The sequence below is a fragment of the Sus scrofa genome, chromosome 7 (assembly GCF_000003025.6).
Source record: "Sus scrofa isolate TJ Tabasco breed Duroc chromosome 7, Sscrofa11.1, whole genome shotgun sequence".
Taxonomy (NCBI): domain Eukaryota; kingdom Metazoa; phylum Chordata; class Mammalia; order Artiodactyla; family Suidae; genus Sus; species Sus scrofa.
In genome coordinates, this window is record NC_010449.5 from 103,756,110 (window position 1) to 103,770,278 (window position 14,169).

Consider the following 14,169-nt stretch of genomic DNA (forward strand, 5'->3'; position numbering starts at 1 on the left):
CCACAACAGGAACGCTAAGCTTCTTCCTTCTTTCTACAGTCTATAAAACTATCTCTTCTCCCTTTAAAATAATAATCACAGTTCACTTCTTCCACGATGTCTTATTTAAAAGTCTAATTCACTTATCCATCCATCTATGACCTCATTCATTCAATGAGAACCTGTTTCATGGCAAACACTGTTCTTAGAGCAGATTCTCAATGTTTATCAGCTAAATGAATTAATCTAACAGCAAATATTGCCATCTCCCAAAAAATCCAAGTACCAGCATTGAACATCTGTACAAAAGGTTATATGAATTTCTGTGTTAACATCTGATAAAGGCCTGATAAGCCTTGTTTGTACCTATGAAAAAAAGATCCTACCACTGTCTTTTTTTTTTTAACCACTGATCCTACCTTAAATCTTGCTGTAAGAATATTGACTAGGGTAGCTTTTCTAAAGACTAATCTGGCAAGTAAAAATAAGTAATATGCACATGTTTTGACACAGATTCTACTTCTATGAATACTATCCTAGGAAAACAAAAGGAGATGTATGTTAAAGATATATATACACATCATATGTGTAGATGGAGGTAAAAGAGCTTCACTGCTCAATTATTTAGTTGTAAAAAATTAAAAACCACAGATCCACTGATAAGGCATAAATTAAATGCATCTAGTCATTTGGGATATTATGTAGCAGTTTAAAAGAGATAAGGTAAAATTTTATATGCTGACAAAAAAATAAATTATTATAAGAAAGAAAAACCTACTATAGAACAGTATGAACATACACACTATATAGTATGAATAGTATCGAAATATTTAATATTAGAATTAACCCAGTGATCTTATTGCATGGATAACAGTAAATCTACTCTAGGTTATTTTTATATTATTTCCAAATGTGTCAAGACTGAAGTTTAAAATTTCTGGACTGAATTATATCATATCAAGCCTCTCCAGCTCTAATAGTCTTTAATTCCAAGAGGTTTTTACACACCTATCTCAGACAAAGTATTACTACATGGCCCCAGTGGGTCTTCCCTATACATTTTATTTAAGTGCCCTTTATCAAAATGCAATGTTAAAACACTAAAAAGTGTCCAGAATTTTAAATCTATGTTGTAAAACATGAATTAACACTATTCACTTGATAACCAATGACAATTCGTTTTCCACATATACATTTTATGGAAATTGTGAATACAATTATCTATCTCAATTTTAATGTAAAGACCATTATACCTTGAAAAAACTAAGAAAGATAAGAGAATTATTTGAATATTTAAATATGTAAATTAAAAGTAAACTTTGCTAATATAGTGCACAATCTAAAAATATTAACCTTAAGTTAAATCCTATTAGAGGGCAATCAGAGATACAATGTGGCCTCTGTGTAGTGGGCAGGACCGGAATTTGGAGTCTGAAGAAACTTGAGCCTCAACTGCCTCATTTATAAAATGAAGATAAGCATAATAAATATCATGCAAAAGATGCCTGATATAGTGCCTGAGACAAAATAGGTTCTCAAATACTTGTCTAATGAAACAGATGCATCACTGTTGCTTTTAATAAGATATCTAGTTTGTTCCCCTGAATTTCTGTAACAATACAGTTACAACTATCCTATTTATTTGGATAATGTATGTTAGAAAGGGATTTCTTGCCCCTTAAAAGCCTATTTGTTGACATATTCTTTTCCACTATAAATACGCAAAAATGTCTCATCTCAATAAATCAGGGAGGAAGCATACTTACAAAGCACACCCAGCACATATGTCTGCCTCCTATCATTTCTTCATGAGGTTCAGGGCAAAAGGCCTAGTCAAGTGGATGATCTTTGGTTGCCCCTGTACTTCCCCCAAACCACCTACAGATAAATGAAACAAGGGGATAAAACATATCTACAACCTTAATTTTTTAAAAACAATTAAAGAAAAAATAAGCTCACCCTCTGTGTATGGTTTGTGTACACAGCAGAGAATATATATCATAAACCAGAGAACAGAGAAGATGCTCCTTGGATCATGTGAAAGCCCCACTGAAGTCACAGGAATGCTTCACATACAAGTGCCCAGCCAGTATACTTCTCACTGGAGAATTCCACCCATACCTGGCCATCCCTTGGACTGACTAGATCATGTCACAATGTGAACTGTAGCCCAAGTCTAGTCAAAGATACTATTCCTAAGCATGTCTATCAGTGTTAAATGTTAAACTAAGGCAGGTAATGAAATCAACATATTACTCGTGAATTTGATGGGCCAAATTGTTTTTTGTGTGTTTGTTCGCTTGTTTTGCTTTTTAGGGCTGCACCCACTGCAGATGGAAGTTCCCAGGCTAAGCAGTCGAATTGGAGCTGCAACTGCTGGACTCCGCCATAGTCAGAGCAACATGAGATCCAAGCTGCTTCTGTGACCTACACCACAGCTCTCCCACGGGAACACTGGATCCCCAACCCACAGAGTATCGAGGACAGGGACCTAACAAATATTCTCATGGATACTAATCGGATTCGTTTCTGCTGTGCCATGATGGGAACTCCCTCAATTGTATTTCTAAGGCAGTAAATGAACTATGTGCTAGTACACCCAAAGGAAATATTTTATAACTGCCCAGATCTTCTTACGTTAGTATTGCAATTAAATAAGTAAAAATAAAATGCCTTTGGTTGTCAGAGCTATGGACAGAAATATTTTCCATTTTTTGTGACTACTTTCAAAGCAGTTTGTAAGAATCCACAGAAAGTTATCCAGTAAACTGGTAGTTGTCCACATAAAAAGTGGATCTGGAAAACATCCATAAACCACTCCAACAAAAAAAGGTATTCTGTTAATCAACAAGTCAAGACAGAATTCAAAGTGACCCAAGTCATGCAATGGCAGAGAGGACACAGGTCTGATACAAATTTCACTCTTAACAAAGCAGCAAAGTTCACCGCATGAGTCATAGGCACACCCAAATTTATCTGTGCAAACATAAAACTACAAAAAATTTAATCTTCTATCTATGCTGTCCAATACAGTGGTCACTAGCCATATGTGGCTAATAAGCTTTTGAAATCTGGTCAGTTTGAAGTGATGTGTGCTATAAACTTAAACTACACACAACTGCTTAGTACCTTTTTTTTTTTCCTAAGTTTTTTAGTATGTAAAATGTCTCAAGTTTCTTATTGACAACATGTTGAAATGAAAACATTCTGGATACATTGTACCAAACTATTTACAAAGTAATTTCACCAGCTTCTTTTTACTTATTGAGTGTGGGTACTAGAAAATTTAAATTTGCCTGTGTGGCTCACACTACGTTTTTACAGCACAGGTCTGCATAATTAAAAATAAATAAATACTGAGCACTTCCAATGGGCCAGGCCCTGTATTAGAAATTTTACATAATACTTGGCACAAGGCTACAAAGCCTATGTGAAAGTGACAAAGCGCCATCAAACCAATAAAGGATGTCGCTGGAATTCAGTATCAGGTGTTCCTACAAAATAATTCAAGGAATTGTTAGCAGATGACGTTAGGGCAACAGCCATATAGTCAAAAGAAGGACAAGTCACCGATACAGCATTCCCAAGGGTAGCAAATTTTTGCGATTCTAAAACAGGTACAAAACGTCAAATTATATCGCAGGCCCGGCAAAAGTACACGTAAGGAGGGTGGCAAGAACGAGGCTAACTCCTTGACAGCTCAAGCTTTACTGCTACTAGCGGCAGTACAAGCTGCTCTCAAAAAAGGACAACCAAGTTGAAATTCCCTGTTTAACCTGCCCAGGACCTGACTGTGGACATCCACGCCAAGGGCGGGGTCACCGGGATGCCAGGCACGCCATCTCCCCCAACTTTTACACATACACCACCCACCCAGGGCCCTATCCCAAATCTCTGCGTAGATCTGACGTCCCCACCACGGGGAAGAGGGGAAGCGGGAACCTAACATCTACGATAAGACAGGGAAGTGGTTTAAAAAAAAAAAAAAAAAAAAAGGCGAGGGGACGGTTTGGGGGCAGGTACCTGCGATAGAAGAGGACCCCGGGCCCTTAATGCCGGATCATCGCCAAGGCCCCACAGGGCTCCCGCGTCCACCAGCGACCCAGAAGGTGTAACTGACCAGACGCCGCGGCACAACCGACTCAACTCTCCTCAGACTCGCAGCTATGGCAACTTGAACTAGCCGCCCAGCCGCAGCAAGTGTACCGAGCCCCGCTGCTACCGCTTGGCCCTCTGGGAGTTGTAGTCCCTCATGCTCAAAAGCAAGGAGTTACTAAGGAAGATCGGCACCAAGAGAAACTGCATTTCCCAGGATGCCATACGACTGGCCTTCTCTTAACTTAACCGGAAGAAGCCGGATTTGCAGGCACCTGAGTCCCTCGGCCGCACCCTCCTGCCCTGCTCTTTTTTTTTTAAAGGGCCAGTTGCTTCTAAAGAGGCAAACACCAGAGAGTGAATTAGAGAGCTGACGCTAACATAGTCATAAAAGCCTAAAATATTTACTTTGTGAACAATAACAATTCAAATTAGTTGCAATACTAACATAAATTATGTTTCTTTTACTCCTTGGGGAACAGGAAAAATTTCCAGCAGCGAAATGTAAAAATCCCCTAATACCAGGGCACAATGTCTTTTTCTGAAGGTTCATAAATTCTTAGAACTGGAAAGGAACAGAGAAGATTATCTAATCAAATCCTTTAGGCCCGGAAAGAGTAAGTGACTCGCCTAAAACCACATAGCTCATTCATGGCAAACACAAAGTACATGAAGCTGTCACTTCATGGCTGCTGCTACCTTCAGTGTAGGGTTGTCATCTCCTCGGTCCTTCTAGAGCGTGAGAGAGACACACTCCACTCAGAGAAGTGGTTTCAGTCCTGAAAAGGTAATAACAAAAACCTCAAATAAAACAAATAATTGAACTTTGCAAAAGCTAAGTGAAAATTAAATTAGGTGGAGCATTCTTTCTGCTCCCCCCAAAAGACCATCGATTCTTTCTTCCTCAAGGCTAAAATCAAATTTTACTTTATCTGTGAAAGCTTTACCTTAAGAAGAGCTAGCTCACATTTTTAAACTACACAGTTTCCCTATTCTAATAAGTTTGTACCGTAATCATCTGTTTCCCAGTTGGTCTCCTCTGCCACACTCTAAGTCTTTCAAACACAGAGACTAACCTTTTAAAACTGTTCTCTCCCTTCTCAGCTTTTCCCCACTTCACACTCTCCCTTTCTATTTCCCTCTTTCTCTCCTCCTCCCCCAGCCATACACACACACACACACACACAAAAATCATAAATAATGTATTAGAATCATTCAGATATTTGCTCTAGTCATCACTGAGCAGTAGTTTATTTTATATTCAGTTTGAACATAAAATAATTCTTCTTAAGATCTCCCTGTGTATCTGCATCTATCTTCATGCTGTTTGCTGAAAGACGTGATTCAAGAATACACTCCACTTAATACATAAATTAAGATAATTCAGAACAGCCTTAAATTTTCCAAATATGCATGTGGAAGTATAATAATAACTCTTTAACATTTTAATTTTTCCAAAAAATGTATTTATTTAAATCAGCAAATGTATACTGAATCTTTCTATAATCCATTGTATAAGACACCGAAGGTACAGTAAAAATGAGGAGATAAACAACATAATCTCTGCCCTCATGTTGCTCAGAGTCAAGTGAGAGAGAGAAATTATTAAAAAAAATATATATTTCAAATTCAGGTGAGAGTATCACATAGGCTCTGGGGATAGACATAAAAAAGAAACTTCAGAGGAAGTGATAGCTAACCAACTGCAGGAAAAATGGCTACCAGCATTCCTGTTGTGGCTCAGAGGTAACCAACCCAACTAGTATCCATGAGGACATGGGTTCACTCCCTGGCCTTGCCCAGTGGGTTAAGGATCCAGCATTGCCATGAGCTGTGATGTAGGTTGCAGATGTTGCTCAGATCTAGTGTTGCTGTGCCTATGGCATAGGCTGGCAGCTACAGCTCCAATTCCACCCCAGCCTGGGAACTTCCATATGCCACAGGTACAGCCCTAAAAAGACCCTTAAAAAAAAAGGAAAGAAAGAAAAAGGAAAGAAAGGAAAAGGAAAAAAATGGCTACCAATAAAGCTAATGTAATCTTAGGATGCATTAATAAAACTTATTTTCCCACTATCTGTCTTTTCTGGTTCAATCATATTTAGAGAATTAATTCTGCAGGTCCCATTTTTAAAGTGAGATTAATAAGATAAAGTGAAATCAGAGGATACAACTGGGCCTGATGGGTAGAGAATCACATTTGAGTTCATGATGACCAAGTAATTTTAAAATATATTATTAAATTTATAGTAGTTTTCTGTCATATGGTGTGCTGTCAATACACAGATAGGATACCCAGAAAAAAGAGTGGAGTCAGATCATAGAATCTTTATCCTTAACAAAAGAGAGAAAATAAGAGAGCCAATAAAAAAGATTTTACACAAAATATACCTTATAACTCCCGCATAACTTTTTTTTTTTTTCTCCCACACATGTGGCATATGCAAGTTCCCAGGCCAGGGACTGAACAATTGCCACAGCAGTGACCAGCTGCCATGACCACATCAGATCATTAACCCACTGGACCACAATGGAACTTTCTCCCACATGACCTTTATTGCTTTTAATTGATACTCAACCTGAATCACCTAAATTTAGAGTTAAAAAAAAAAAACCTGCAAGGATTATTACCTGCAGTACATAATCTTCTTCCACAAACAATGTTAATAGAGGCACAGAGAGGTCATGTGATATATTTGGTTTGCAGGGACTGCCATAATAAAATAGATGGCTGAAATAACAGAATAGGTGGCTGAAACAACAGAAATTTATTTCTCACAGTTCTGGGGCTGCAAGTCCAAGATCAAGGCATTAGCGGGTTTGGTCCTCATGAGGCCTCTTTCCTTGCTTTGCAGATGGTTGTCTCCTCTCTGTCCATCCCCATAGCCTTTACTCTGTGCAGGCAATTACCTGGAGTCTCTCTTCTTATAAAGATAGAAATCATATTGGATTAGGTCCCCATCCTTATGGCCTCATTAAACCTGAATTACCCCCTTAAAGGCCCTATCTTCAAATATAGTAACATTGAGGATTGGGGCTTCAACATAAGGGATGGGGAAGCAGGAGAACACAATTCAGTCCAAAAAAGTTACCTATTCAGGATTAGCGTCATCAGTGTTTCTCCCCCATGCAATACTTTGATAAAAGTAGGTGTGGCAAAATTACATGCCCCACCCACATTACCCCTTACTGGGAATGAGCCTGCCCACAGCAATAGGCCCCTGAAGCCTTGTTTATATTATGCAAACCCCCTACCTCGCTGGTCATGGCTGATTAGACAAGGGCCAGATACCTGAAACAACTGGGGCCAATGATGCTCTTTATCCTTTAAAACTGGGACTCAAGCATTGAATTCATTGTCTGAATAGTTTCTCTCTCTTTGTTTCTTTTGCCTTTTTAGGGACCCGCTGGCAGCATATGGAAGTTCCCAGGCTAGGGATCTAATCAGAGCTGTAGCTGGCAGCCTAGCCCCAGCAATGCCAGATCTGAGCCATGTCTGTGACCTACACCACAGCTCATAGCAACAAAGGATCCTTAACCCACTGAGTGAGGCCAGGGAAGGAACCCTCATGGATACTAGTCAGGTTCCTTACCTCTGAGCCACAACAGGAACTCCCTGAATAGTCTTGACGTGCAGGTACAAGCTGAGGCTGTCACAGTGAGGTGAACATCTTCAAGGAGAAATTAAAAATCTAATTTGCAGACAGAAACAAATTGATTAAAGGAGCAGAAGTAAACTGTGCAGCCCCAGAGGAAACAAGCCTAAGAGAGAGCTTTGCTTCTTGATGACTTCCAAGTTCTGGCTCCAATCCCGCTTGTATTATATTAAGTGTTATCCCCACTTGTATGCCCTGTACTTGTGTTCCTGGATATTCTAGAGTTAGCCGGAAGTGTTTAAATGAACAGATTCTGGAGCCAGACTTCTTGGGTTCAAATCACCTATCAACTGTATGACCCTGAGTACCTCCTAAAACACTCTGTGCTTTCAATTCTTCCTCTGAAAAATGTGGATGATAAGAATAGTACTTAAGGGAGTTCCCCAGTGGCCTAATGGTTAGGATTCAATGCTTTCACCACTGCAGCCTGGGTTCGATCTGTAGTCTGGGAACTGAGATCCCACTCAAGCCACTGCCCACTGTGGCCAACAAAAAGAAGAAGATGAAGAGTATCCAATGTGTAGGTTTGTTTTGAGGATAAAATAATGTCTGTGAAGTACTTAGCCCAGTGCCTCGCCCATAGTGAAGGATCAGTATAGGTTAGCTGATACATACTGTGATATCCTAACATGTTAGTTCTATGAACATTGGGACCTTGTTTATTGCTTTGTTCTAGGTGCTTAGCACATGTTGCCATATGACGGTTTCCCTTTTGAGGCTTAAGATAAGCTCTATGGATTGAAATTCAAAGATCTTTGACTAAGATAACAACTGGTGAAGCCAAACTGTTCAGCCTGTAAGGTCTGAGGTATTAATGTCCCATCTAATTTTTTGAGCAGTTTCATCAAAAACACTCTTGAACCACGCCAAACATCTAGGTGGGCTAATCAATAAAGAAGTTCTAATATATGGCACAAATGAACCTTTCCACAGAAAAGAAAATCATGGACATGGAGAGCAGACTTGTGGTTGCCAAGAGAGAGGAGGAGGGAGTGGGACGGGTTGGGAATTTGGGGTTAATAGATGCAAACTATAGCCTTTGGAATGGATAAGCAATGAGATCCTGCTGTATAGCATTGGGAACTATGTCTAGTCACTTGTGACTGATAGAGCATGATAATGTGAGAAAAAAGAATGCATACATGTATGTGTAACTGGGTCAACTTTCTATACAGTAGAAAATTGACAGAATACTGTAAACCAGCCATAATGGAAAAAATGAAAATCATTATATATAAAAAAAAAAAACTCACATGAATCAAAAAAAAAAAAGAAGAAGAAGAAGTTTTGGGATGAGACTAATCTGAAAGCATTGACATGATCCTTATAACCTAACTAATCTAGAATGGATAATCAGAGCCAAGGGAAGACAGCTATCACTAAGAAGCTGTTGGGTGGTCCTTTCAAGTAGAAGGAGCAGAGCTTGTTTCACCAATACCTTGCAAACCCATAATACTGTGCAGCAAAAGAAGAAAACAGATTATTTCTATGTGACAGGAAAATATATTTGAAATATAACCAAAATTTCCCCCAAGTATTTTCTTGTCTCCCCTGGCTCACTCACCCACACTCCTCCATTGCAGCCAGCCAAGCTGTGCTGTGCTCATGGCTCAGAGAAGGGATGTGACCACATGAAGCAGAAAAGGAGAGGAGGTGAAAGAGGAAAAGAAGAAAAAGTAGTCTCTTCCTGACTTTTGAACATTAAGCATATGGATTCTAAGACTGGCTACATAATTTTTGAGGCCCAGGGAAAAGGTAAGGCCCTGTTCAAAACTGAATGAGAATGTCAAAACAGCAACAAATGAGCAGTAAAGTAAGATCAGGGCCTTTCTGAGTTCAGGGCAATTTATAACCAGGAGATCTGCACTGTAAGAAATGTTAAAGTTTTTCAGGAAGAAGCAAAGTGGCATCAGTGGAAAATATGGATCTACATACACCAAGCAATGAAGAAGACTAGAAAGCATAACTAAATGAAAAATAAATGAGTCTTTTCTTGCAACTTAAATATCTTAAAAGGCTATCTTAACAAAGAAAATAACAAGGCGTGCTAGCTTTAGAACAGATTATACAAACACAAAGAGGATGATAAAAGAATATTACGAACAAATCAATGTAAAATATTGATTGATATTATGTAAAAATCAAAGTCCATATAGCTTCATTGGTGAATTCTACCAAATAATTAAGAAAGAAATAATACCAATTCTATATAAACCCATAGAAATTTGAAGAGGTGGGAATATTTTCTAACTCATCCTGTGGTGGCATCTACAAAAACTAAACAAAAGCATCACATAAAAGGAAATAACAGACTATTGCCCCTTACTAACATCCATGAAAAATTCATAACAAAATTGTAGAAAATCTAATCCAAAACTTAATATATCATGATCAAGTGGGGTTTACCCCTACAATGCAAGATAGCTTTAACATTCCAAAATCTACCACTGTGAGTTACCATGTTAACAAATTAAAAAGAAAAGTTATATTTAACAGTTGCAAGCAAAGCATTTGACAAAAATCTAATATCTATTACTGATTAAAACCTCTAAGCACATGAGAAATAGGAGGATATTTTCTCAACCAGTTGAAAAGCATCTATGGAAAATGTATAGATAACATTATATTTCATGATGAAAGAATGATTTCCCCCAGATGATTAGGAACCAGAAGATGTCTTCCCTTATTCTTTCTACCCAAAACAGTACTGTAGTTTCTAGCCTGTGAAATTTGACAAGAAAAAGAAATGAGAAGCATCCGGATTGGAGAGGAAGAAGCAAACTGTCTGTTCTCAGACAACACAATTCATCTATGTAGATAATCTGACAGAATCTGTGAAACAGCTTCTGGGACCAATAAGTGAATTTTGTGACATTGCAGTCAAGCTCCCAGAGAACTGCAGCCCTCACCATCATTTTGTTTGCAAACTCATGATAAGCCTTAAGCCAGAGTGTCCAGTTGGGCCCCTCCCAAACTGCCCCATACAGAAACTCTGAGATAGTAAATGTTGTTTTAAGCCAATACATTTTGGGGTTATTGATTATGCTGCAACAAATAGCTAATATAGATATTGCCTGTTCATTCTTTTAACATTTATTATTTACTAACTCTGAAGTAGGTATTGTTCTTGGTGTAAGGGATACAGTAGCAAAAAAAAAAATTAGCAGGGTTCTTTCTTTCATGGAGCTTATATTCTGATGGGAATGGGAGAGCAGCAAGAGACAGCAGACATGATTAAACTAATGAATAATAATAATAAGCAGTCATGAGGGTTTGGGTGAGGTAATATGATGGAGGGGCCATTACTTTAGATAAGATTTTCAAGGAATCTTTCTAAGGAGGTGGTATTAAGATCATGATTTGAGTGATGTGAATATCTGGGGACAGATTGTTCCAGGCATAGAGTTCGGTGATAGCAAAGACCCAGAGGTGATATAAACTTGTCTTGTTCCAGGTCCATCAAAGTGACGGTAAGTGTCAGATCATGAAAGACAGAGATCAGCAAACGTGACTTCTAGGTCAAATCCTGCCCCAGGATTGTTCTGGGACAGTCTACAAGCTAAGAATGTTTTTACATTTTTAGAGGGTTGTATGAAAAAGAAAAAGATATGACAAAGACCCTATGCGGTCCACAAAGCCTAAAACATTTACCGTATAGTTCTTTACAGGAAAAGTATACCAGCACCTAGAGTAGGACTTTATTGGTCAGTCTAGAGAATTTATACTCAATTTTCTTTTAAAAAATTCGTATCTCATTTTTATTGTGATATGGTATCCCATTGTATGGATGTATCACTGTTGATCCATTACGTGGTAGAAGGACATTTGGGTGATTTCTAGTTTGGGGGATTATGAATAAAGACACTACAAAGATTGAAGTACACATCCTTTAAGTATACAGTTCAATAAATGTTGGCAAAATGTACATCCATTTATGTCCAGTCTAATCAAGATGTCGAACATTTCTATTACTCCTGTGAGTTCTCTCTTGTCCCTTTCCAGTGTTTCCCCTAGTCATTATTCTGGTTTCCATCACCACAGCTTTTCCCCCATATCAGAAGTTCACATAAATGAGATGATACAGTATGTGAGAAATTGATATTCCTTTTACCCCAAGAAGAAATAATTAGCAATGGAAGGCTTTTAAGAGGAAAATTGGCACAACCTGATTTCTATTTAAATTTATCTTTTTGGCTACTGTCTGAAGAATGACGAGTAGATGATACTGTGCCACTTAGGTATTCTTTTTCTTCCCATCTTCTGGGGGAAATATGGCTCGATAGAATTCCTGGGCAGACCAGAATTTACCAGTTGGCTTCAACTTGGTACAGCAAAGCGGGCTCATTGTTCAGTTCAAGGTGCTCGAACTGTTTCTGCCGCTCCCGGTTCTCCCCAGCAGGTGGCCGCAGAGCCCAGTTCGTGCCCTGCCTCTCCGAGTCCGCGGTCTGCAGGCAGAGCCGGACGCCACTAGGCGCCTCTTCGAGGCGACTTCTGCTCCTGTGGCTGCGCGCCCAGCCCGGGCTTGCGCTGAAGTTGGGGAGCCAAGAGGATCCTCCAGGGGTGTCTCGCCCCGGCCCTGGCCACACCTCGGGCTGGCAAGCCACGTGTGTCCGCCTCCGACCCTCAGCAGAGGCGTCCTAGGAGCTGAAAGTGTGCGGGACCCTTGTCCGCCCGAGACTGTCCGTTCCGCTGGAACTTTCTCTGAATAAGAGGGTGCGTGCAGTGGATCCCAACAGGCAGTGCTTTGGGGAGGTTACCCACGGGAAAAGGGGGCCCGCTGGGTTTAGCGACAAGGAAAGAAGAGGACATCTAAGTGAGGCTTTGGAGAGAAATAATGGGAGGAACACGAGGGGGCAGTTTGGAAAGCAGAGGGGACAGCTGGGACTGGTGTGGAGTGTCAGGGAACAGACGGAGCGGGCTGTGAGGCGTCGGGCAAGAAGTGAAGAAAGTAAGCAAGCTTGTTTGGGTGGAGAGTTGCCCAGGGAAACGGAGCACTTAAGAGCCTCTTCTTTCCTCTCTCCAGCCTCCTCTTTGGTGCTGAAGTCACAACCCCTTCCTCCTTCCTCCCACCCTTCCCTTGCTCCATCAGCCTGAGGGCACCGGAGGCGCAGAGGGCTGAAGATGAAGAGATAGCCTTGGAGGCCCGAGGAAAATGAGTCTGACGCCCCTGTTGCAGCTGGCGCTGCTTCTCGCCCTGCCCAGGAGCCTCAGGGGGAAAGGGTGTCCGTCTCCGCCCTGCGAATGCCACCAGGAGGACGACTTCAGAGTCACCTGCAAGGATATCCACAGCATCCCCCCCTTACCACCCAATACTCAGACACTGTGAGTACCAGGGAGGGGACGGGGAGGACTCAGCTGCCAAAGACAGCTGGAAGAGGTGGATAGAAGTGCACAAAAAGAGCTTGAGAAGAGGCCAAGGTGTGGGGGGGAGGGGCTGCGGCAAATTTGGGATTGCTGACTCTATAGTTACTTCAAACAGAAAAAAGGCAACTAAACTTTAGTAAAGGTTAAAGTGAGAGCTGTTCTTGCTGAAGAGTTGCTCTTTTGCTCTTTGCCTATTCCTAGTCCTGGCTGAATCTTAATTTTACTCAAAGATTAATAGCAACTAATGAACTGATCGTTTTGATCTTATTTTGTGTGATGAAAAATTGCAAAAAAAAGTGTTTCAACTTTTAATCTTTCTAGATGGGAGATTATCTGAGTAGGTCTCTTGATTCATCCAATAATTGACAAAAATTTAATCAAGGCTCTTTTCAAAATACAATTGTCTCGGTATACATGGGGATTGGTTTTGGGTATATCAAAATCTCAGGATGCTCAAGCGTAGTATTTGCATATCACCTACACACATTCTCCTGTATACTTTAGATCATCTGGATTACTTATAATACCTAATACAATGTAAATACTATGTACATAATTCTAAGTACAATGTAAATGCTGTGTCAGTAGTTGCCAGTGTGGAGCAAATTCAAGTTATGCTTTTTGGAAACTCTGGAATTTTTCTTCTGTGTATTTTGAATCCAGGTTTGGTTGAATCTGTAGATGTAAAAACTGCACATATGGAAGGTTGACTGTATACCCTTTATACTTTGTAAGAAGCTAACTTTGTAGGAAGTATCTGAGTTACTTATTTACATATGAACTACCCACCAATGTATCACCTCCTTTGGGATAGTAATGGTAGAGGTATGAAGAGACAGAATTTCATAAAACACATTTTAATCTGCATGTTAAATATTACCAAATCAGAAACTTGATGTTTAAGAAGTTTTATTTATCTGTTCCTTAACAGACATTTAAATCGATGACAATTGAAAGTATCATTGTAAACAAGGAAAGAAGCCTTTCTTGGATGTTTAGAAATAGAACAGTTAGAAAGAACAGTAAAACAATCTGCTTTTACTGTTTACTTAACTGGATAAAACCAGTTAAGGGAAGA

The 14,169-nt window shown here is 39.8% G+C and overlaps 2 protein-coding genes across 16 annotated transcripts in view; one reads left to right on the top strand and one right to left on the bottom strand.

Annotated features, from left to right (window-relative positions):
* Nucleotides 1–4,214, bottom strand: part of CEP128 (centrosomal protein 128) — a 414,346-nt gene extending 410,132 nt beyond the window's left edge. For 3 of the 13 annotated variants that reach the window (XM_021099574.1, XM_021099564.1, XM_021099576.1), the window contains exons 1-2: nucleotides 4,003–4,203; nucleotides 1,746–1,857 (exon numbers count right to left, since the gene is read on the bottom strand). The gene's annotated coding sequence lies outside the window, so the exon portion shown is untranslated. Of the gene's footprint in view, nucleotides 1–1,745; nucleotides 1,858–4,002 lie in introns of all 13 variants that reach the window. The other 10 variants (XM_021099567.1, XM_021099565.1, XM_021099569.1 and 7 more) reach the window with 7 other exon arrangements.
* TSHR (thyroid stimulating hormone receptor) overlaps nucleotides 12,151–14,169 on the top strand; it is a 157,518-nt gene continuing 155,499 nt past the window's right edge. Inside the window, exons 1-2 of one of the 3 annotated variants that reach the window (XM_021098307.1) lie at nucleotides 12,151–12,440; nucleotides 12,751–13,049. In XM_021098307.1, the coding sequence (XP_020953966.1) occupies nucleotides 12,880–13,049 (170 nt within the window). In that variant the 5' untranslated portion in view covers nucleotides 12,151–12,440; nucleotides 12,751–12,879. 3 annotated transcript variants of the gene reach the window in all.